The 25,883-nt window shown below is 32.1% G+C and overlaps 2 protein-coding genes across 5 annotated transcripts; one reads left to right on the top strand and one right to left on the bottom strand.

Moving 5' to 3' along the window:
• The first annotated feature begins 10,193 nt into the window (after positions 1 to 10,193).
• Positions 10,194 to 14,705, top strand: LOC107950049 (uncharacterized). The gene is made up of 9 exons (XM_016884797.2): positions 10,194 to 10,436; positions 10,541 to 10,695; positions 11,197 to 11,381; positions 11,696 to 11,980; positions 12,117 to 12,175; positions 12,425 to 12,461; positions 12,548 to 12,619; positions 12,846 to 13,146; positions 13,927 to 14,705. The coding sequence occupies exons 1-9, from the start codon at positions 10,301 to 10,303 to the stop codon at positions 14,305 to 14,307; spliced, it is 1,611 nt and encodes a 536-aa protein (XP_016740286.2). The 5' UTR covers positions 10,194 to 10,300; the 3' UTR covers positions 14,308 to 14,705.
• An 8,097-nt stretch (positions 14,706 to 22,802) lies between these two features.
• Positions 22,803 to 25,608, bottom strand: LOC107950644 (amino acid transporter AVT6E). 4 transcript variants are annotated; one of them, XR_005911268.1, is made up of 3 exons: positions 23,824 to 25,608; positions 23,543 to 23,629; positions 22,803 to 23,244 (listed from the first exon to the last, which is right to left on the bottom strand). XR_005911268.1 is itself a non-coding variant. In XM_016885529.2 (2 exons), exon 1 carries the CDS (start codon positions 25,359 to 25,361, stop codon positions 23,859 to 23,861), a length of 1,503 nt encoding a protein of 500 aa, XP_016741018.1. In that variant the 5' UTR covers positions 25,362 to 25,608; the 3' UTR covers positions 23,430 to 23,629; positions 23,824 to 23,858. The 4 variants fall into 4 exon arrangements, 1 of the variants encoding a protein (XP_016741018.1); XR_005911267.1 differs by having other exon boundaries at positions 23,580 to 23,629; XR_001698137.2 differs by having other exon boundaries at positions 22,803 to 23,150; positions 23,580 to 23,629.
• Positions 25,609 to 25,883: the final 275 nt, after the last annotated feature.

Raw genomic sequence — 25,883 nt, 5'->3', positions numbered from 1 at the left:
CAAGCTTCCGATAATCTATAAAACATAGGAAAGAAAACTACATAAGCACATAATGCTTAGTAAGCTCATATAAACTTAAACATAATTTACCACTTCATTAATACAATTTAGAGATTAAGCATGAACCATCATAAATTTTCATAAGCTTGGTATAGACCTATTGAAACACCATTAATCTCACAAATTAGTAAGTTCATTAACATCATACATTCATCAACCTGTTCATAAAATTATGAAACAACCATTACTTGCTTACCATTCCATTCCAAAAGCTTAGTGTGAGCCTAACAACATCATCAATTCACAAGTTAGTGTGCTTGTCCATGACATAATTGCATTCATCCATAAATTCCTAATGACATGTCATTTGTATCCTAAGAATTCTTAAGGTTCAACCGAGACTCGATATCCGTCAATACATTATGGCATAAATTCCTTTGTACTTAATTTAATTTATTTAATAACATTAAAATTTAGCTAACATTAAAACAATTACAGTTCATACAAGCTTACCTCGATAGTTAGGGCATAGTAAAATAATTGAACAAATCCGAAGCTCTAACTCTTTTTCTCGATCTAAGTCTAAAGTGTTTATCTTGAACAAAATGGATAATTTCAATCAATTAAATACTTCTAGAATTCAATTTAATTCATATTTCATTTTTATGCAAAATGACCAATTTGCCCCTGACATTTTAACTTTTTACAATTTAGTCCTTAAGTTCATATCTTGCAATTTAACCATTTTAAATTAAATCCAACTTAACCATAATCACAAGGGGCCTTGGAAAAACTCATATTTACCATCATTTTACAATAAACCCTAGAATTTATACTTTTAACAATTTAATCCCTAATTCCAAAATTCATCAAAATTTTCTTAACAAAACTTGTTTATTTCATAAAAAATATCAATAATCCATCAATTAACATCAAAACATATTCAAAAAAATTTATTGGTAAGTTCCTCAATCTTTGATAGCTTTGCAAATTAACCCTCAGGCTAGCTAGATTAAGCTAAAACAGATTCAAAAACATAAAAATCATTAAAAACTAACCTTAAAACTCCAACATGCATGAACCATATATGGCCGAACCTTCCAAGTTCTCCCATAGAGTTTTTCAATTCTTCACATATAAGAGATGACCACTTGTTTTACTATTAATTTATGTTATTAATTACCAAATTACCAATCTATCCTTTAAAAATTATCCAAACTTCATTCATTTAATCACACAAAACTATCTGTTATAAAACCAAATGGTACATTTACCATTTAAATCCATTAGTTAAGAATTTCATAGCTATTTAATCCTTTTATCAAATAGAATTCAACATTTACATCTTTTACGATTTAGTCTTTTTCATCAAAGTAACTCATTAAACATCAAAATTTCTTACCGAAACTTTAATACAACCTTAAAAACACCCCGTAAATATTTTATAAAATATTTACGGCTCAGTTTATAGAAACGATGTCCTATTACCTCATTTTCTAAAACCACTTACTTTAAGGTCTTACCACTTGAACCACATAAATCATTAAATCAAATTTTTATCATCACACCGTACATTACTCGTAAATATTAAATAATAATATTTATGGACTCACACATCGAATTTGTGGCCTCGAAACCTCTGTTCCAACATCACAAAGAAATGGGTTGCTACATTTGGAGTTTGGAACTCACCTGAAGCTTCATCGTTTCCATAGCTTAACTTTCTCGAACGCTAAAGCTTCCATTCACTCAATATTCTCAACTAAATCCCATTCTTCCAAAAATATGCAGAACCCTTAAAATGGTTTTGAAAATCCATAACTTCATTTCTTAAATTTTACGTACATAGAAGGGCTAAGAACCTTACCAGCTTGTTGGTTTCCTTACTTTTCTGTCTCAATCCTCATAAAGTCTACTCCATGCAAGACCTTCCTTCGCTATTCCTTCTTCAAGCTACCGAGGAAGACGAAGAACGGAACAACATGAAATAGATTTGGGAAGAACATCCATGGGAAGCTATTTCTCAACTATTTATAGCCCTTTCGTCTTAATATCAACCTTAGGAGTGTACACCCCAAACCTGAACCAGTTGTTATGGCCAAATTCGGAAAGCTACATTGGCCACCGGGATGGCCCAAAAAAACTTTCTTGATCTCAAACGTAGTTTTTTAAACCATTTGCACAGTTCGTTCAAAACTAGTAAAATCGAATGTTCAACTTTATTTTTAATCTCATTTCAAAAACCATTTGTCCATGAAAATGGTCGAAATAAACTTTCAAAATTTTGAAAAAATAAATTTTAAAACTATTGGCGTATTAATTCAAAACAAATGAAATAAAGCGTTTATTTTGATTTCATAAAAACCGTGCAAATTTCAAGAATCGAAATAAATAATATCTCAATTGTAAACATTCAATCATTTATTCAAAAACTATTTTAGATTTTCAATCATACTTCTAAATCATTTGTCTTTTAATTCAAAATTGGAGAACTTAGTTATTCGTCATTATTTCAAGAATAAAAACATATTAACTTTATAAATCAAATGTCTTAAGAAAACTCATTTGTAAACATTAATAATTTTGAAAATTAAGTCTAATTTTATTAAAAACTCATTTTTCATAAATACAGAGGAAAAATGTGTTATTGACAAATTCTATTTTAAATTCGAGTTTCAAGTGAAATGTTATCAAATACTAATTTATGCGGTTTTTAAAACCTAATGTCATGCAAGAAATTTATACAAATCAAAATGAAAAATCTCCAAAATAAAGTCTCATGGCACAATCCATGCTCAAACTTATTACAAATCTAAAATATCAAAAAAAATTAATTACTTTAATTTAAAAAGACTTTCGAGAAACTCTTCCAAATGCAGTCATCGAATCCTAACCTCAGGATTATCTGTAAAATCAAAAAACTAAAGGGGGTGAGCTATAAAGCTCAATGTGAGATTAACATAAACACAATCGTATACATATACATTATACAGTCATAATAATCATATCAATTTCATATAACTCAATATTTCACACTTATACTATGCACAATCATGCCAATGCATATTTCGTAAAACGATGCGGATTTTATGAAGACAGTTCTACCCATCTCCGCTACACACCAAAATCAGGTTCCCCGGAACTCGTCCATCCAACACACTAAATTGTGAACAGTGTCACCAAAATCGTAGATATGCTGCCACATAATCAAAATCGTGAACAGTGTCTCATTAATGTAGATAAACTTCCACATACATCCACATTTCATATATCCCACCCCATGCATGTGATATGACTAAAATCACTTAAAACCACATAGGCATGTTTAACATGGAAATCACATATGTACACATGATACCAAAATTTCACATTTTATAAATCATATGAAAATCAGATATGCCATAATATCACATAACATGAGAATGAGATTTTCATAATTTTCATATCATTAAAAATAAACAAATAATACATCATACATATCACCAAAATCAGTGGTTTCGAATCACTTATTTAACATACTCCATAACAATGGCTTTTATCTCTCTTAATGGATACATAAAGTATCCTTATCAAACATAATTTAAATAATAATAATTTTAACAATATAAAACATAGGTTTATTTTTGTTTAATGTTAAAACCCACACCTGATATAAGCAACTCCAATGCAAAAAAATCCTTCTAATGCCCACTTCCAGATTTAATTAGATCTATCTCAGATCTAAACACAAAAACAACAACCCATCATTAAATCATCACTTAATTTATCCTTTTAAATAAAAACAGTTTAATCTTGATTTCCAATACCACACTTATGCTAATATGACTAGAATCAGAGATGTGATTCACTTCCCAAAAAGGTGTTCAAAGTTGTTAGCAATCGACCATTCACAGAAGATCAATATACGAGATGTTAATATCGAAGAAAAACGATGTCTAACACTAATACTACATTTGGATATTAATAAAAAGATAAGGAAGAAGTGATGACTTAGTACCAATATCATCCCATACTTATGTTATTCCTTAACCAAATCTTTGTTGAATCAATCAATCAAGATGAGAGAAAGGATAAATCGAAGAAATAATTCATTACAAAGGATATTTTTAGGATAAAAGAAATAAAATTCTATCAATGATTTATCAAAAATAAAAATATAGAGATTAAGGTGGAAGTGGCGAGTTTTTGAGAAGATAAAAGAAAAAAATAGGAAAAATGGTGGTCACGGCAGTGGTTCTACGCTGGTCCGGTGGTGGTGCGAAGGTGGTGTGGCTAACTAATGGTGGTAGAAGGTGGAATAGAAGTGGAGAAAAAGAGGTGAAATGGTGGCTCAAAGAAGAAGAAAATGGAAGAGAAAGAAGAAGTAAGGGAGGAGCAATGGAAGAATCAATCAAAAGAGGAGAAGGAGGAGGAAACACCAAAATGAGAGAAAAAAGTGAATGGTCGCTAACTTAGGTGGGATGGATGGTTCAAGCTTGGTAAATGGGAGAAAATGGAAGCTTTGGGGGACAATGGCATGAAAAGTGGATCAAAGGGGAACATGTGGAGTGAAGAGGGAGTTTATAGGGGAAATTTGACTAGCTAAAGGAGGAAAGAATCTTTCTTTGTATGGTAACTAGGAGTGGATGGTTATAGAAAGCTTTTTCCCATTCAAAAGTTGCTAAAAAATTAAATAAAATATGGAGAGTGTGGAGACTTAAACCTAAGACCCTTAGGAAATTACTTAAGCTCCTAACCACTAAGCCAACTTACTTCCTTGTTCACAAACTATAACATTTATTTTTAAAACATGGTGTGACATTTGCTAAGGTTTCAAGCAAAATTGCACCATATAGAAAATAATGTGAGGGAAGAGATTCAAACACAGATCATTAAGGATAGATCTACCACTACTCATTCACTATACTTGATACATATTTATTATCAAATGAGCAAAAGATCATCTAAAAAAATTTTGAGCATGATCACTCTCGGTTCATTAACCTAATTTCTACTAACCTGATTTTTGGGATGTGACAAGGAGAACCATCTATCATTAATCATTATGCCTCTCGCTAAGGAACCGGCTGGTTCCTTTCTAACCGAACCAGGTTTGGTTCTCAACCATGTCCATTTTAGTTTCCACCTTTCTCGTTTCTTTCAATTGAGGTCGCTAACTTACAATCTCTTTCAATGTAGTCCTTCCATTATTTCAAGTTTCCAAGTTATTAGAAATCTAAGTGTTACACTTAGGGTAGCAGATCCAATAGTGGCCTTGGGTGCTTTTAGGTGGCTATTTAGGGTGTTTTGAAAGTGACATTTAGGGATGAAATCATTTGGTATATATAGGAGATCTGATCGGCCACACGTAGAAACTACCCGGAAATTGTAGAATTCTGATAGTGTGTCATGACATGATGCCCTAATTTCCAAGTTTTTTTGTTTAAAGTTGCGTGTCACAACACATGCCATGTGTGTAGTGAAACAAATCCTGAATTTTAAACTTCTTGAGCTTCGAAGCATCCTGTCGCAAAACACGGAAATCTGTGTCGCGACATGACCTGGAAATCTTAATTTCCTAGGCTTCGAAGTTTTGTGTCGGAACATAGAGGTGCTTGTGTCATGACACGGCCTGGAAATCTTCAAGAATTGTCTTTTCAGGTTGTGTCAGATTCCTCAATTTGTGCCTAATCAAAAACACCTTTCAAAATAACCACCCCTAAGCTCAACAACCACTGTAAAAATAAATAAAACATAAAGTTATAGACTCAAAATAAAATAGAGAACAAACAAATGAAAATTAAAGAAAATTAAAATTAAAACAATTTAAAATAGAATCCCTTTTTCACACTTGGGATGATCTGCATTGCCATCAAAGAAGAACTTCCAGTTGGTTCTCGACACTTTGATTCGATGTTTGTTCCACTTTTGATGTATCTGAACCAACAACTTTGGTCGATTCCAATGATGCTGCCTTATTTCAAACCTGTGTAACATCCACATTACAAGTCATTTGGTGCCAAATTCGAGAAAACCCAAATTGTTTTGTAGGGTATTATTGCCTCGAGATTCTTTGCCTCCATGTTGTGAGAAGCTTTCGTTACTCTAGCTTTACCTCCGTAATCGAATGAAAATGAAACGAAATCTTTGACTCCTTCAGTTGACACCTCCTTGGTTATGACTACAAAGTGTATCGACTCTTCTACACTTTCGTTCAGATTCAGGTTAAGCTTCAAGTTAGTGGTTACTTCTATGTCTACAGCTACTACTGCTTCTATGTCAATTGGATCGAGACACTTTCGGCCATATTCAACTCGTCCTCGTGGTATCCGGTTCCAAGATCTTGCTGAATTTTACAATCTAATTCAGGATGGTTGATGGTAATACAGTGGTCCTTCTTATCAGAATTAGGAATATCATGCACGACCTCTTCCATTTGAGTCAGCACTTCGGATTGATTTCGTAAAAATTCCTCTAACTGGTCTAACTATTTTTGGATTCTCTCTTATTTAGCTTGGAATTATTGGTCAAAAGAGACCTATATTCATACTACTCATACGGGGGTTTGTATGAATACTCATTTTTTCCACATCTGCTATCATAACTCCATCGGTTCGTCAAGGCTCCGTTCGACTAACTTGATCTTTGTTTGCTCCTATGTTGCTCATACAAATACCTATATACATTATCATCCATGATTAAGTCTAATTCTTGTTGAGCTGAATATTCGGGCATATTGTATTCTCTGTCATACCAACCCAATCTTTTGTTAATGTACCATTCATCACACCACTTGAAACCATCGTCTAATTCACCCATAATTAAACTTGATAGTCAACAATGTAAGAAAATAAAAATAACAAAAATAATGAAAATAAAAAATAATTACACAAACAATTAGTACATTGTCTAGCTCGTTTGTCTTTTGACTAGTATTATTTTACAAAGCAATTAAATTAATAACAATTTTCACCGTCACAATCCCCGACAACGACGTCAACAACTTGACCACCACCAAACATGCGAACGTTTGGACTGAAAATACTGCAACAAAAATATATATAATAAAGAAGCAATGCCTGCAAGTATACAGGTTAAATTGTAATATAATTTGTTTACAATGAAATACTTGGGTTAAGTATATGGATCAAGTATACGGTGTCCGCAAGTATTATGAGGATCGTACATAAGCAAATGTCAATTGGAGAAAAGCACTATTAATTTAATTACATAAAATAAATATTAATCTAGTTGAGTTTAAATTAGTAGTGTAAATCCAAAAAGAAAATAAAATTAATTAATTACTTTAACTTAAACTAAAACTAACCCTACATAAAATTATTGAAAAGAAGTTAACAATCAATTAAAGCTTGGATAGAAGGCAGGAGATTAACTCGCTTCAATGTTTGTAATTAACTTCAAAACTTGGGTTTTGGTGAATTAGCCAATAACTAACCAATTATTATCTTTCACCCTCTAACCGATTAATTAATTGATAAATACTCACTTATATTTTGACCTCGCTTTCTAAACCAAGATAAATTACAATTTACTCGGCAAACTTATCTTTCAACCTCATTTTATCTAGATGACTTCCTAGGGTTGTTAATCTTAGGGTTTAAGCATACATAATTTAAGCCAACTAATTCTATGGGGAACCCTGTTCTTCCGTTAATTACTCCCACATTCACTAGTTAACCTTATAAAAGGATTTAGCTACTTATGAATCTCGAGACTATTTTCTTAAGAATTAATTTAATTATGGAAAAACACAAATTAAACTAAAACTAAAGGAAAATAGAAATTGATCATTTGATAAACTTGATGTGCTCGGCCATTTAACAACTATTAGAATATCGATGTTGACAAGCAAGATGTGAAAGAAAAATATAAAAATACTTAATAACGAAGTCTTGGACTAAAATTGAATCCAAGTTAGAACAAGAAATAAAAACTATTTTGAAAATAAAATAAAACCGAATTAAAAATCCTAATCAAAACTAAGTCTACTAATTAAAACCCAAAGGAAGGCCTTCTAACAGCCTCCCATAGCTTAGCCTAAGCTTTGATATTTATAAGCAAAGTTAGTTGTTCAATTAGGTCTACAAGCCTTAATTACGCTAAATATGAATTGTGCGGATGAAAACACCCTTAATTAACTTCTGCCCTCCGTCAATCCTGTGGCACGACATGCAACTTCAAATCTCACATCTGAAGTTCATTCTGTTGTATTGCGACTCCAAAAGTTCGTGTTGCGACCCGGTTTTCGTTTTTGATGCTTTTGGGCTTAAAAATAGGTGTCTTGTCTTACACACTCAATTAACTCGTTAAAACTACAGTAAGGCCTTATTGGCCTAATATCTCAATTAACTCAAATTTATTGCGTAAAAATGCTTATTTTGCAAAATAAAAATAAAAATCTAAGCTTCTGAAACTGAAAATTCAATAAAATGACTTAAAAAACAAGCTAGCTAAGTGCCAAAAAATACTTAATTTGCCACTACAAATTGTGGTAGGTCATAGAGGTACTGGCTTATCATGGCATTCAACAAAGCAGACATTAGTTGCCACCTCTTCAAATCATGCAGAAATAATTGCAATGCATGAGGCAAGCCAAGAGTGTGTTTGACTAAGGTTAGTGACCCAACATATCCAGAAGATATGTAATTTTCCTTTACAAGAAAAGATATCAACTATCGTAGATGAAGATAATGCAACTTGTATAGCTCAATTTAAGGGTGGGTACATCAAAGGTGATAGAACGAAACATATTTCACCAAAATTATTCTTCACTCATGATCTTGAGAAGAAAGGTGATATAGAAGTTCAACAAATTCGTTCTAGTGATAATTTAACAAATATTTTTACCAAGGCATTGTCAACTTCAACGTTTGAAGGACGACTACACAAAATTGGAATGCATCAACTCAAAGATGTAATGCGATGTTGCCATTAGGGGGAGTCAAAAACATGTTGCACTCTTTTCTTTTAACCAAGGTTTTGTCTAGAGGTGATCATGGGTCAAGCCTAGAAAAAATTTTAGGCCCGGACCAACCCATCCTGACCCGAAAAATGGGCCTAAAAATTTGTCCAAGCCCAACCCGAAAGAAAATTACTAAGCCCATCCCGGCCCTGCCCATATTAAATTTTACAACACCAAAAAAGTATATATTTAATATATATATTTGATTAAAAATAAAAAAAACTATATATATTTAATATATAATTCGGGCCGGGTCGAGCCGAGCCGAGCCCGGGCCAAAAAAGTTTTACCTGAGCCTTGCCCGTTTTCTATACGGCCTCATTTTTTTGCCCAAACCCATATTTCGGGACTATATTTTTACCCAAACCCTCCCATTTTTCGGGCGGGCCGTCGGGCCACTCAACCCATGATTACCTCTAATTTTGTCCCACTGGGTTTTCTTGGTAAATGCTTTTAACGAGGCACCTTGTAATAATAGATTATGTACTATTTTTCTTCATTAAGTTTTTACCCCATAGGGTTTTTCCTAATGAATTTTTTTTTATGAGACATTTTCATTGATAGGCATCCAAATGGGAGTGTTGTAAATCCATTAATAAATGGATGCCTATAACCCCCTCAAATTTATCCTATTGTAACTCATAAAGAATGAATGTCCATAACCCCTGAATTCATTATCTTGTAACTCCTAAATAATTTATAGGGTACCTTAATGTTGGTCATTAATGCTTTGTAACTTGTGGTACTTGAAGCCCTATAAATAGACGGCATGAACAAGCTTATTGTATTCTAATTGAGAGTTGAATCATCATTTCATTTCTTTATCTTTCTTTCTCTCTTAATTTTTGTATTCTTCTTTTATTTTTATAATAAAACAAAATTATTATAATAAAATAAAATATTTTTTTTACTTGAAATGATATTTAATTGTCTAATTTTAAGAAAACAACCTATCTATTTCACTTAGAAAAGCCTACTCACTTTTTTTACTAAAATGTACCCACTAACTCTTAAATAAAAAAGTACCCACTTTTTTTTTTAAAATGCTAAAACTTTTAATACATTTTTTAAAGAAAAACAATTGAAAAATTTTCACCCACATAGTGGGTTGGTCAAACTGATAATAACAATTTACAGACAAATATAGACATTCAGAAACAGCAAATACGTGTTTTTGGAAAAAAAAACTACGTGCTTCAATTGCAAACCTGAAACATGCATTTAACATACAGAATGTTCACGTTAAATGAAATGCAATGCCTAAACCCTTCTTTGTTTCTCCAGGGAAAGATCGAACCTAGAGACTAAACAACAGAAGAAAAAAAAAAGTTAAATAAAATGATAATAGCGATGATGTATAGGCCTAAAAAATTGAAGCAATTTTACAATATACCAGCTTTGTTTCTTATTTTATCAACATTGTTTTCTGTTTCTCATGGTAGACAAAATGAGAATGTTGATTTGCAATCCGATGGTAATTAACAGATCCTCTAGTTTTTTTTTGTTTTTTTTTTTCTTTCATATTTGTTCTTCAAAAAACTGGACTTAATGTAAAAATATTCGTTCATTTACATGCAGGAATTATGAGGTTGGTGAAGCGAAAAATGGAAGAAACTGAATCAAGAAATTCGTCTATTATATTAGCTAAGGAAGAGACAGAGAGGCCTGATCCTTTGAATAAATTTAAAGATTACAAAGGAGGATGGGATATAACGAGCAAACATTACCTTGCTGTATGATTTCTAAAACCCTATATATTTCTTACTTATTTTTCATGATTATTATTTTTAATTATTTAAAATATTAGGGTTGAAAAATTAATATAATTATGTAGAACAAAATTCCAGGAGAGTTGAATTTAATTTAATTATTTCACTTGTTATCGTTAGCAATTAATGGAATCTGATTATGGTCAATTTGGTTGATTGAAAACAGATAAAAATGTTGAGACATTTAGTTTTTAAAAAAGGTCAATAGAAGTCAATTCCAAAATTGCCTTCCTATCTTAATGGAAACTGGATTTCACAAATCCTTTATTAATTTAGTAAACGTATTTTCATCTTAGTTATATAGTTTTGCTACTTTTATTAAAATAAAATCATATATAAAAAATCAATAGTATAATTCAAGTAATTTTAATTTATGAAATAAATCATTTTTTCATCAAAGCAACGTGTATTATTTTTTTCATGTTCCAAGCAATTAAAAGTACAACTCCTCCTTTTTGTATGCAGTCTGTTGGTTATAGTTCAGCTCCTTTCGCCCTCATGGCTATAGTCTGGTTTATGTTGTTCGGTATTTTTCTACTTTGTGCTTGCATCTGTTGCTGCTGTTGCCACCGCAACAAGCCCTACGGTTATTCTCGACTTGCTTATGCATGTTCTCTCATCTTTCTCATACTTTTCACCATTGCTGCTGTGTAAGTTCTCTTCCACTATTTCATTCAACTCAGTCATTTCCAACCCTAGAATTTTTTGTTTTCATTTGGATTGTTTTGAAAAAGAAAATTATGTTTCGAATGCCACATTTTAAATATTATTTGTTCATTTATTTTGATTGTTTTACTCAATCCTAAAATTAAGGGTGAGATATATGTTTCACATAGATGTATTCTGTTCTACAAAGCTTTTCAATGCATAGAAAGAATCATATAACATACTTATTCCCAAATATATGTGTCAGGATACTTACTTTTTGATTACTTATTTAATGAAGTACTTGTTTGGTTTTCAGTGCTGGATGTGCTTTAATGTTCACTGGAGAAGGAAAGTTCCTGGCCAGTGTAAATGATGTTTCACATTACATTGTGACTCAAGGATTAAGCATCTACGATAATATTATAGGCATACAAAATTTTCTTATATCTGCCAAGAATGTTGTTCTGAACAATAAGTTTGTACCCGATGATCTTAAAGGCGAGGTTGACAAGGCCAACAAGTTAATCGACTCCGTAGGAAGCCTTCCTCGTATCAAATCGCAAGACATCACAGATGAAATAAGAAAGTTACTCAAACAAATGTATGTTAATTAACTTGCTTTTCCATCGACATTTTGATTATATGATCGTTGTTATGCAATTTAGAATCAATTCAGACAAGAGAGATATGGTATATTAACAGGTTTGTTTAACCAATTCATTGCTCTTTTATTGCAGCAACACTGCTCTTATCACTATTACTGTTTTCATGCTCCTCTTGGAATTTCTTGGATTCTGTAAGTTGTTTTGTTTTCAGAAGTAGATTGAGTGATATTAATATCTGTTGTTGATTATTAAATTTTTAAATTTTAACTCTTTCAAATATTGGGTCAACCTTTATAACCAGATATTTGACAAGTCTACCCAAAATTAATTATTTCTTTTTCATTTTAACAAATAATGGGCTATCATTCTTACTTCATAAACCAAGTTTTTATCTTATATTAGCTATCTCCTCAAGTTCTTTTGTTTTTGATGGATTGCAGTGTTTTCCATTCTTGGCATGAAAACTTGTGTGTATATGTAAGTAACATAGAATCATCATGGCTTCTTTCTTTCATTCTTAATTTTCCATGTTTTAACGAAAAATCTACACTTTGCAATTGTAGGCTCGTGGTCATTGGGTGGATTGTGATCACACTCACATTTTTCTTGTGCGGCCTGTTTCTCGTTTTTCACAAGTAAGTCTTTAAAAATGCTAAGCTTTGAACCTCTAATTCTAATTCATCCTGTGTAGTGATAAGTCAATAAGAATACATATTTAAATTGTGAAAATAATATTGTTGGAAGATGAATAGTAAATCAAACATGTAAAATATATTTCAATCTGGTTAGACTTTAGCCGATCCATATCATCTGATTTATGTAACCTCTGTTTTTGTTCGAATACTGTTGACTATAATTCAGCATAGTGTCAGATACATGCATTGCAATGGACGAATGGATTCAAGACCCGATGGCCGATTCAGCAATGGGGGAAGTTCTCCCTTGTTTTGACATGGCATTCGGCGAAGAGATCAAGGAAGCAGGGAAAGGAGTAACCACAAATGTTAACGATTTACTGAACCAATTCATTACCGTTTTAGCCAACAACAATACCGCAAACAATCAATCCGGCCCATTAGTGCCTTTAATCTGCGACCCATACAAACATGGCGACTCTCAGGAGAGTTGCGCTGATGAAGTTCCCTTGAAAAATGCAACAGAGGTAAGAAAAAGAAAATTTCATGGTAAAAGTTTGGCTTGGATTGGTTTTAAAAATTCGAATTTTGGTTTTTAAAATTAAATGTACCCCAACTTCAGTTCATTCAGGCAAAAAAAAAAAGTTTAGTTCATTAGATTTTTTAAAACTTTACATATTAATTTAAAATTTAAAATATTTAATTTTAGGAATAAATTTAAAAATTATATATGAACTTTGATGTAATGTACTATTTGATATATTAACTTTGATTTGATGCAATTATATAGATAAACTTTGGTTGTGGATAAGATGAATACATGAAAATTTAATTTTGGTTTGGTTAAATAAATTTAAATAAATACACTAATTTATCTTAATGTTGGATAAATATAGTTATTTGGGTATGTAATATATAAACGTAAAATGATGTTATATTTTTCCATTTGTGAAAATTGAATCAAATTAAAATTGGATATATATATATATACATATAAATGCATATTAGACTAAAATTCATATGTAGTTTTAATATTTATCCTTATTTTTATGTTATAAAAGTTAAAAATTAATTTTAAATAAAATAAAAATGAAATTGAATTATTTTGATTATAATTACTATTGTTTTTAACTTGCAACCTTAACTCACAATAATAATCAAAATTGAAATAAATCGGAATTTAAATCCAACGTTATGAATCAAAAGGATTTTATAAATTTTTCAAAGCTGTATTTGTCTTTCATCTTCAAAACTTGTTCAATTCCAATCTTTAATTTTTGATTTACCATGTTTTCAATTTCATGCAGGAGTGGGAGAAATATGTATGTCAAGTTTCAGAAGATGGTGATTGCACCACACCAGGCCGTCTAACACCAGACATGTATACTGAGATGATTAAAGCAGTGAATATAAGCAACGGGTTATATGACTATAATCCCTTCATTGCTGGTGTTGCTGACTGCAGCATAATCCAAGACACTTTGAGAAATATAACCACAAACCATTGTCCAGGTCTGAAGAAATACAGCGAATGGGTTTACTGTGGCTTAGTCGCCGCCACTGGTTCTGTGATGTTTTCGTTGTTCTTTTGGGTGTTATACGCTAGAGAAAGGCGGCATCGGAAGTATACGAAAAGGATCAATAAAGGATACGATGAGTCGCCTCTTGTTGGAGGGAAGAAGCTGTAACGAAACCTTTCTTAAACATTTTTCACATCATCAATGGCTGGAAAAAAAATCTTTTCTGTTTATGTCTACCTCTAGATGTGCAACCCTTTCTTTGGTATAAGAAGAAATGGAAAATACACTAGAACAAAAGAGTTTTAGAATGACATCAAATATGTGGTACATGTCATTTTGCTTCAACTAACGAGGGTTTTTTTAGATTCAGCCGCAAATCCAATGAGAAAATGGGAGAAGTCATTACAATTTGTATTGCACCGTGCATTTGGATTTTGGAATGTACCCAACCGTGCGATAAGCCTCCGGGGAACCCATATTTCCTTTTAATCTAGTAGTGGTAAAGTTACAACATTATCATTTTTTTTTCTTTTCAAAATTTTAATTAATTAATATTTTAGTCTAAAATTTTGAAATTATTCAAATATATATTGATATTTGTTTAATAGGACATGACAAGTATTTTTTATAAAATTATAAAATAATTGGATAACTAATTAAAGTATTAAAATTATATGTACTATTAAAATTAAGGATTTACCTATAAACTGTTAGCTAAATTATGTTTTTTTTTCATTTTAATATCTAAACATTTTTTTATCAAGAGTATCTAATTTTTTTTTTCAATCCTTAGTCAAAATTGTTAAGCTTATTTAAAAAATATAACCAATTAAAATTGTCATATGACAAAAAAAGTAATATTTCTCTTTTATATATATATTCTTTTTTACTTTATATATTTTTTATATATACTCTTTTTACTTTATATTTCTTTCTTTCTTCTTTCTCTCTTTTTGGGTTTCTTCTACAACTGTGAATACTTTGGATTTCTATGTTCTGATCAATGTTTTTGGAGCCAGATTGATGGTTAAATCGGTAAGCCACAAATTCTAAATTTGATCAAGTTATGTGGTTCAATCAAATATATTAGTAAAAAATTATTATAACAAAAAATAAAAATATATATTTAAAATATAGACAAAATCGGTTCAAACAGTTTTTTAGCTCGATTTCAACCAGTCTGTTGTTGGGATCTAGTGCCCATGGTGTTGTTATTTATATATGTGTGTGTTTGCTTGTACCAAATTGGTTTAATAAATTTTCATCATTTACATTATTATATGTTGTATGTCATTAATGATTTTACAAGCAAAGAAAAATGTACAAGCAAATATGGCTCACTAATTACCTAACGTTTAACTAAAATTAAGTTGCACCGTATGGTCGAGTCATGATGCGAGAGGACAACTTATATTAGTAGGTAATCTAAAAGATTTGTAGTCTGAAGAATCAAATTTGAGCAAATCAATTAATGGATTATTACGTCCTCTATCAAGGCCAATTAAAGAGATACCTTATATTGGGTATTGAAACAGATAACTCTCAAAAGATAGAGATATAAGGGTGATGGTCTGGACTAACGATACATTGGATAGGACCCAAGTTGAATTTCTCATAGATTCGTTTATGGATTTATTCACTATCATAGTGAGACTTACCTCAATCTTGGTAAGTGACTAACTATACATGTGTGACTCGGATACTTTATCTATTGAAAGCCTAAGTTTAATTGGTAATAGAGCCAAAAGTTGGTATGTTAAGTATACGACTCCTACATGGCATGGCTTCATATACAACAGTGAAATTCATAGCTCAACAAAGGGTAAATGGTATCCTCTCATAGGCATTATATGGTTTATGGAAAAGTAGCATGGCCACAAGTTATTAGTTTAGGACAAATGATATAATTATTATGTGTTAGTATTTGGCTTTTTCATTGTGGAAGATGTAATTTACCATGACATAAAATATGATCACATTGGGTGAATAGATTTAACCCAAAGAGATTATGAATATCCTATAAGGGTAACACACATAAAAAATGTCATTGGACGAGCATAAATTAAGTTGTTTTATATATGTCCAATTAGTTCCTACGCTAGATCAATACAACCCTTTGTGGATTGCATTTGAACTGATACATTTTATGAATAAAAATAACGAGTAGAGAAATCAATTGTATGTATCACTATTCGCAACGTGCATTTTTTTGCTAAAGAACAAGAGCTGACTTAGAGATTAAATTAATCTCTTCGAATTATCATTTAATTTATAGTAATTAAATAATTGAAGCTCAAAGTGGAAATTGAATTAATAAGCCATCATAATTTTACAACAAAAGACAATTAAATTCATTTACTCATAGATTTTAATACAATAAAGTTGTCATGAATTTGACGGAATTAGCATTGAGCTAAGAAAATAACTTAACTGGGTGCATTTGTAACACCCCAAAAATTTTTGATAAGATAAGGCATGTTGTATTGTTCTTGTAACTCTCTTACTCGAATTGAACCAATATATCTCAAGCAAAGGTTATCACATTTGAGTACAAAAACCACTTAACTTAGAACATCATATTAAACACTTCATTTTAAATATTTAAACTTGTTTGAAGTTATTTGAGTCATTTCTAAGCTTCCTTTAAAATTTGGTTGCATTTGGGGGCCATTCAGGACATTTTTGGAGCAAACCTAGGTAAAGAGGATCAATATTGTGACATTGGTAAGTGAATGTCAAAACATTGGCGATAGAATACCCCAAGGCCACAACAATCGCTAGTGGTATTGTGACATTGATACCAGAATTAACCAATGTTGTAACCTTGGCTAGTGAATATTGTAACATAAGGGACAATTTGCCCAAAGTCATTTCTAAGCTTCCTTTAAAATTTGGTTGCATTTGGGGGCCATTCGGGACATTTTTGGAGCAAATCTAGGTAAAGATGATCAATATTGTGACATTGGTAAGTGAATGTCAAAACATTGGCGGTAGAATACCCCAAGGTCACAACAATCGCTAGTGGTATCGCGAAATTGATACCAGAATTGCCCAATGTTGTAACCTTGGCTAGTGAAAATCATAACATAAGGGACAATTTGCCCAAAATATGAATAAAACACCTAAAACTAAGTCAAAATTATCCCCAATTGTTCTATAACATTTCTAAACATTTTTAGGCCTCAACATATATCAAAATTCATATTCAAAAACATTTTTAGGAACTTCTGGAGTTTGGAGTCCTTTATTAAGTCTACGCTACTTAAGTTGTGGGCATTCACTTTCTTCAACAATTGGAATATCTTCACTTACTCTAAGCCTCTTTTGATACTTCTTAGTAACTAATTTCTTAAAAGAAGCAGGAACAGCTCTCTCCTTAACATGAGCGTCTCCCAAAATAGCATTAATGTCCATATCTGGTGCTTAATTGGACGAAGTATCAAATTTTGAAAGAAATCCTGCACCATCAATGTGAGTATTAGCTTGGCTCAAAGAAGAAGAAAAAGAAAGAATATCATGACTAATAAGCTAATTACGAGGACAAGTTCCACAAACTTCATAGAAATAGAAAGGGGGCTCCCCTATTCGCCCAGTTAGAACTTGGGCTAGGTTACTGGTAGCATTAAAAGGCCAATCCTCAAAAGCTGATGATACATTAAATTCATTCAACCAACTGATGGAATCATTCACTCAACGACCATTTGGGCTCAGATTCTGTAAACAATATTGGAAGACATTTCTAACTGTAATTATTTCTACTAGCTTCAATGTGCACCCCCTACTCAGTCTTTTATATTGTTTTACTACAACTTCTGAATCAACGTACTGATAATAAGCACAAACAGATTCATAAGGAAGAGACCAACGTGTGGGAAAACCAAAACCATTTTCAAGTCTACAAATGACTCTTACAAATTTTTCTTTCTTTAGGTTTAGATTTGAAATACTATTTTGAATGATGGGCTCACAATCTTGTTGAAAACTAAAGTGAGCATTTCCAACACTAGCCCCTTGCCTTCTAATCTTTAGTTGATAAAACTTCTGGAAAACACCCAAAATGGGTGGTTCATTATGCATGTAGCAATCAATGAAGGCAACCAAGGTCCACTAGGACAATGCTGATAGTTGTCCAAGTACAATGCCATATTCTGATAGTACTGAGAAAAAGAATGGATGTAATGATAGATGAAAGCTAACACACAGACGACACTTTGGCGACTATCTCAAATCATAAGCAAAATTTGGGTAATGAATACCCCGAGCTCTTAAGTACTTATGTATTTCTTCTTAGGTGGTGGTACATTCATATGAAGGAGTTTCAATCCTCTTCTTATAGGGTATCTTGGGGCCCTTAAGGTTTGAAGGTGAAAGGGTTTTTGATAATGGTGTTTCGATTATTTTGGCTACGACCTCTTCTTATAGCATTTATTCTAACCATTTTCATATATAAGTACGATAAAAAATGAAATGAAGAAAAGAAAAGATTACCTTTGAGAAATCAGAGACTGAAATTGATGAAGGTAGAAAGATTTTGCAAAAATAAGTTAGGGTTTCAATCGATTAAGCAAAAGTGTTTGAAGGGGAATGGAATGTATGTTTTATAGAAACAAACGTGTGCAAGAAGTCTATTTTGTGGAAACTATTCAGGTTCTCTAATTCAGTTTTGACATCTATCAAAAGGGTAAGTATATAACGTTTAAATTTATGGGAGAAATCGCCAAATTTTGAATTCGCCCAATGAAATAAACTAGTGGTATTCTTCGTAAAAGAAATTCCCAAAGTGTAAGTTTCTAAGAGAGAAGTTATTTCAAATATATAAGAAAGTTCACCAAAATCATAGTATGCATCTGGCACGAAATAGTTAGTTTTTAGTTATGTATTGAAAAATTTCAAAGTTAGAAATTTCGAGGATGAAATTTTGTTAAGGGGAGGAGAGTTGTAACACTCAAAGGCTAATGAGTCTAAGGTTTTGGCGTATAGTAGTTAAATAGTATGCCTAGCAAAGTGTAATCCACCCAATTGCTCATTTTGGCATATATGCATTGGCATATAGTAACTGCCATAAAAGTATAGTAATGATTTATTTTATGATATTTTGTTATATTAAGGAGAAGTTTGTATAGCAATAAAAGGGTAAGTATGGTACAAGTTAAAGCCAAAGGTATAGAACGCCTCATTTGTCTAGAGTACTATGTTAATTAGATTATAAGTAATCTGGTTAGAAATCAGCTAGATAGCCTAGCCTGATAATTATAAATACGGAGTATTTATTTATGTTTTCTTCAGTAACTGTAGCCCATTAAGAAGGAAAATTCTGAAACATGTGACACTTGTTGAATTCCACTAAGTATATTGGGTCATATATATCTAATATGGGTTTTGAAGGGGTTCTTTCACTAGAAAATGTTATTCTCTAGTTTATGTGCTATGAACCAATGGTAATTCCTTCTTTCTAAGCTGAAAGCTAAATATCTGAAACTAATCAATGGTTATTCCATCTTCAGATAAGTATGACAGTTCTGTATGTTAGATTTTGATTTAGTAAGTATGTAAGAAGTATATGAACAATAAGACAATAAGTACAAGGTTTTGCATAAAGGTTGTCAGCATTTGAGATGATAGTAAATAGTATGAGAATGAGATGTAATGGTGAATTTGTGTTCAGTAAGAAATTGTTGCTGCTGGATCGTGTTAGATGTCCAAGCTTGGAGCTTCGACATACAGTTTAGGTAAGTTAAGGTGAGTCTTCATCCTGACTCTTTATTATGAACTATTTTTTTTTAAAAATTATTTCTTTTTACTCTTACATAAATGGACGATAATGCCTACGGAAAATGGTAAGGATATGAAGTATAGGAAATGTGAGAGACGCAATGTAAAAAATGTATAAGGTTTTGTTAAAAGAATGATGTTTGATAAGCATGTAGGTAAGATATGGTATACAAGGTGTATGAGTTAGCAAGATGGTGACTATTTGGATAAAAAAATGCCAAGTAAACATATCTTTGTGAAGCCTCTAGTAGGGCATTTATATTGCTAACCAGATTGGCATATCATGGATTAGAAATAAGTGTAAGACCATGAGGTAGAGGCCCATAGTAGTTATGGTATGATTTCAAGGTGTAGCCTTCGAAGTATGTAAATCGAATTGGCAAATCACGATACATGAATTTATGTGAAAGTTCGTCGGGACAATAAGCACGAGATTTTGTATGATGCCTCTATGGCATATTTCGTGTGAAGCCTTTATAGCGTATTTTGTTTGGCCCTTGTTGCATGATCTGCCATATATGTCCAGTATATATTTGTCTTTGTGGTAATTATGAATAAATTCTGTTAAATCTGTATGAAGTATGACTAAGATAAGGTATTAATGCATTCAGGATTAAGGGTCGAGTAAGATCAACATAATAAATGAATAAGTTCTATGAGTGCTGTTGAAAAGAAATGTGTATCTGGATGTTAATAAAGGCCTTCGCCGTGATGATATGATAATGTTGGAATTAGACATATTTGTAACTATGTATCACCTAAGATATTGTTAATGTGGATTCGTTATGGTATGATTTAATCAAAGTTATTTGGAATCTGCCATATCTGAATTGAATAATGACTTCACCTGAAATCCTATGAAATCTAAATATTGATTATTACAAGCGTCTAAGGTTCTAAAGTAATGTTGTAGATGTCATCGGATTGATTTATGGAGTATATTATCAATATGAGTTGTATGGTAATAGTTCAGGGTATGATTGGTTTAATTGTTTGATGGTGCTCAGATCTGTGTAAGTATTCGTCAAATGCGTATGTATCCATCTATGTTTAATGTTGTGAACAACTATTTTGAGATAAGAGTAAGTAATATAATATAATCTGTACGAAACGAATTCTAAAGATAAGTTCTGTTGAGAAGCACATATGTAAACGAGAGAATTAAGTAATATCTGGAAAAAAAAATCTTCAATTAGTCAGGTGAGAAAGAATTGGTATATTAAGAATATATCAATTGGCGCATACGTGAATCAAATTGTATTGGTATCCACCCGATAAGTAGTTCAGAAGGTTGGTGGGAGCATAGATGATAATCAAAGAATATAAAGTAATCGCCAAGGTACAATGAAATAACGCTCACTAAGTACTCATGTACTTACAAGGCTTGTTATTTGTTTCAAGTTTTGGTGTCAAGAGACTGCGTTTGGAGGGGCGATGCCAAGACTACACCAAGGAAGAAGCGTATAGAGATATTATGTATATAGAGCTGATGAGGTGGTGTATTGTAGAAGTTTACTTTAATGAATATGTAACTATTAAATAGTTGTCTTAAGAATGATATGTGTAAAATTTTGTAATATTTTAAGTTTGAGTTCCATATATGTTTTCTTGAAATTTAGTTTTTGAATGTAATTAAAAGAGAGTATGTCTTAAATATGATGATATCCGATACGATTTAGTGAGTTTGTCTAAGTGTTCTGTATAGTAACCTAAGATCCGAATCCGGCGAATCAGATCAAATAGTGAGTGTTACATGTAAATACCATGATCTTTTCTTGTCATGTTTTCTTGATAACCTCTTTAACACAATCATATTTATAAAATTCATTTACCTTGTTTGTTCCATGCCTCACGATTTAATCACATCTTGTTCTCTCTAATAATCAAATCATCTCATTCTTGTAATTCTTTTCTCATGCTTTCCAATCTATTTTGCAATTTGCATCGTAATTCTTTCATTCAATTAATTCTATATCTACTATCTCATCTATATTACATCACTACCATCTCATCAGACATTCACTATCACGGATTCAAGTTCTATCTCTTTCTAATTTATATTTCACATCTATCACAACATTTCACTTCAATATCATTACCTTCAATATTTTAAATCTTGAATCACATCTCATTTTCACAATCATTTTCCTATGTGGCATGTACTTCTATACTTGAAAAGTGTCACATTTCAAGACTTATACATCACTTAAACATAACTTGTTCTCAAAGCATTTCATTAACTACTTAATACCTTCATTACCTAAATACATGCCACATTGTCCATAAATTGAAACTCATACTTTACCATCTTGCTTTGTTGATAATTTTTCATTCAGTAAGACACGCACAAGCACTTTCCATGCAACCACTTTTTGCATACTACACATTAGAAACAACACGTGAAACTTCATGGAAGGTCAATAAATACTCATGTGAATCCTACACTTAACTAAGTATCCAATATAAATTTCATTACATCACATTAATTCATTTCTAACACTTTTATTCAAATTATGTCATATTATAAAAATTCATTATGTCACAAAATTAAATATTTGCTTACCATGAACTGCACATGTTTAATTCACTTAATATGCTACCTATTTCACTTTACATCATTGTTAATAAGAAATTCTATCACACATCAATGTATGAAAATCACATATTTAAACCATATGAATTAGTTTTAAAATAACATTTAATAAATAATGAAAATAACCGATGCAGGAAGATTAAGAATGAAAAAAAAAAGCACGTTAACTCTTAACATTATAGTTTCTTCATAAAAATTACTTTTCAACATTAAACAGGTAGCATGATTTTCATTGAAATTGTAGTTGCATAAACCTCAAAAAATCTTCTCGGTATGATAGTTTTCTACAGTTCAAGACTAGAAAACATCCAACTTGAATATTAAATGAAAAAATCCATGTAAATCGCATACATTTGTTGATGTTGAAAGAGAAAGGATGGAAACCTGAAACTGAAGGATCCCATCCATACAGCCTTTCTAATATAGACATTTCTTAATTACAACTACATCTTTCTTCACCAGAAGATTATCAATTGGTTTCCTTTTCAGAGATCAATGCATAGAATAAACCCCCGGATTGAATGTTAAAATGGTGATATCTCCACTCACCAGTGGTTCAATAAAAAGTAAATTAAATACCATATAACCGGTTCTTTAAAACTAATGGAACAAAAAGGGCCTCTGATTCTTGGTTGAGCTGTTCCTGCTGATCCAGTTTTTCCAATATTGCATTCACGTGGGCGCATAAGAAAACGACAATGCAATATATTATTCTACTATTCACCAGCGCAAGACCACAGCTTTCATCAAAACATATAGGCACAAATCAGCGATATCAGATTTGCATGATGAAATCCATATCGTCTAATAAATATCATACGGATTTCAAGAAGGAAGCAATTCTAGTTTTTGTATGTGAATAGAAGCAACTACATGGCAGCAGAAGCATCATAAAAATTGTAACAGTCAAGTAGCAAAATAACTCTTCCTCCAAATAAAAATGGAAAGTATTATTAAATCAATTGTAATATTTTTCCTACAGCAGATAGTTATACTCTAATCTTTTGCGCAAGAAGAAACATGTAACTAAGCATATACCTAACATGGTTCAATTTGTAAACTCCCAGTAACTTACAAGACATAAGGGTCCATTCTTCATTTGCCGGGTAACCTGCCACAGTTGCTCTGTAAAGCATTAAAAAGGCAATGCATTAATACATGATCAAAGCGTCACAGACTTCCAGTGTACTGGCACCTCAAAAAAAAATGCATCACTGTAGCGATCATCTCAAACATCTGATTGTCTATTAAGCAAGCAAAGCAACATAGGAATATATTAAAAGTCTTCAAGGCTTCAAGCAAGATTATCAAAACGATACCTTCAGAAAACAGGTCCGAAACTCTTTAAGAGGAATCATTCAGAACTACTTTGGATGGTACAAATATTCCCGATTATCCCAGCAATGCTAACTATCACAGCCAGTATTAACATTAACCACGACAAAAACTTTTCTACTCTGCTCAAGCTCATGCTCTCTTCTTGCTGACTTATCCTCAATGCAATTAGAGCAGGGAACGTAAAACCTAAGGAAACAGCTGTTGTTGCTCCAGTAAATTTGAAAGCTGTCCATATATTTGGGATCATAGTAGATCCAATATATATCAGCACTAACAATACTACTGTTAATGTCAAAGACCTTTTTTTACTCTCCGTGAGAGGAGCTGATCCCTCAAACACCAAGTTATCCACAGTTTGCCGTAGGGAAAAGTGAATAACAGGGAAAACCAGAACCAAATGAAGAATGTAGCCGACCCGGACAATATAATTCAAAGCAGTGCTAAAACGAATTCCCAGATTCCTATCAAAATTGGTCAAAACATCACCTTCAGTGTCCTTTCCGAAGAGCAAATACCCTGATATTGCTGTTGAAGCATAGACCACAACACAAAGAACAGTTGTGATCCTTCCCACCTGATTCATCTTTTGAGGAGATCTCCCTTCGAGCTCATTGTATATAGGTTGAACATTGAAATGGCAAACATATGCATTGGTCATAATAGGGATAACTACTAGTAAATCCAAAATTGCCATTTTCGATCCAAAATCTGGGCTCATCCTTGGAGCCTCTATCTTCCCTTCAATAAGCTTAATGAATGCAACAGCAAAGCAAACCACAACGAAAACAACAGCGAGAGCTACCGAAGCAGCCGAAGTCATGCTCAATGAATCAATCCTATCTAACACGCAAAGTGGAGCAAGAAAAACAACCATAACAACCAAAACCAATAACTTCCTATGATCCCAAAAACCATGTCCTAACCACTGATCGAAAACCCCAATATGACGAACCGAACCAGACATAACATCACCCATAATAATCAAATAAACTATCAGGACACCTGCATTGTTGACAATTATGCAAATCTCAGACAAAACCCTAGCAGTTCTCCCCATTGCAATTTGCACAACTTCCCCATAAGATCTAGCTTTACAAGAAACCGCAAACCTAATCAACATCTCGACACTAATTTCAGACAAAATCCCAATCAGGATTATCAAAAAAATTCCTAAAACAAGCCCAAGAACCTTCATAGTAGCAGGTAAAGCCATGATTCCAGCACCAATAATTGTGGTGGTTAAGTTAAAAACAGCACCAGAAACACCAGACCCGGTATTGGGTTTACTTAAAACAAGGGTATAATCATCGAGATCAACATCAACATCAAGATCAGTATCGACATCATCATCATCATCATCATTAAGATCATCAAAATCATCAATAACCTTGGGATGATTTACCCGGTTCCCATCATCAGAGAGGAGCGATTTTTGTTGGGATCTAAAGTCGTGGGGTTCATTATGCATTTGTAATTCTACAAATGAGCCTTTGGGTATAGCTGAATAATTACTATCCATTCTAGATCAAAGAAATGATTAAGAAGCTAGAAACTTTGTGAAGATCTCTCAGAATAAAATCGAATGTAACGATTAAAAAACTTACAAAGAATTGGGAGGAATTGAATTGAATGGAATGGATTTTGAAAGGGTCAAGAAAAAGCAGCAGATCCGTGGCGGGTCAACGTTTTTGGATGCTTTATTGGAAGGGGGGAGAGAAAGAGCAATTTGTTTGGAAATAAAGGAAAAGTTTTCCAGTGCTGCCATTGGAGGATATAATTTTATAGAAATGTAGATTTAATCTTTCGATGTTGCCACGTTAGATGAATGACATAGATCCAAACCACCATATTTATCACTTTGCCTTATTCTGCCCTTATTATTATTAGATTGGTAAACTACACCAATAGTTTTAAACTTTCCTTAATAATGTTTTTGCCATCAAACTACGTATATTTTCTCATTTTAGTATTTAATTCTTTTTCCCTTCATACTTAAATTATCTTCTCTTACATAAATTAGTTTATAAGGTTTAACACGTAA

This window comes from Gossypium hirsutum, chromosome D03, assembly GCF_007990345.1.
Source record: "Gossypium hirsutum isolate 1008001.06 chromosome D03, Gossypium_hirsutum_v2.1, whole genome shotgun sequence".
NCBI classification, from domain to species: Eukaryota; Viridiplantae; Streptophyta; class Magnoliopsida; order Malvales; family Malvaceae; genus Gossypium; species Gossypium hirsutum.
The sequence above is the reverse complement of the archived record's forward strand: the minus strand, read 5'-3'. Positions and strand labels throughout refer to the sequence as shown.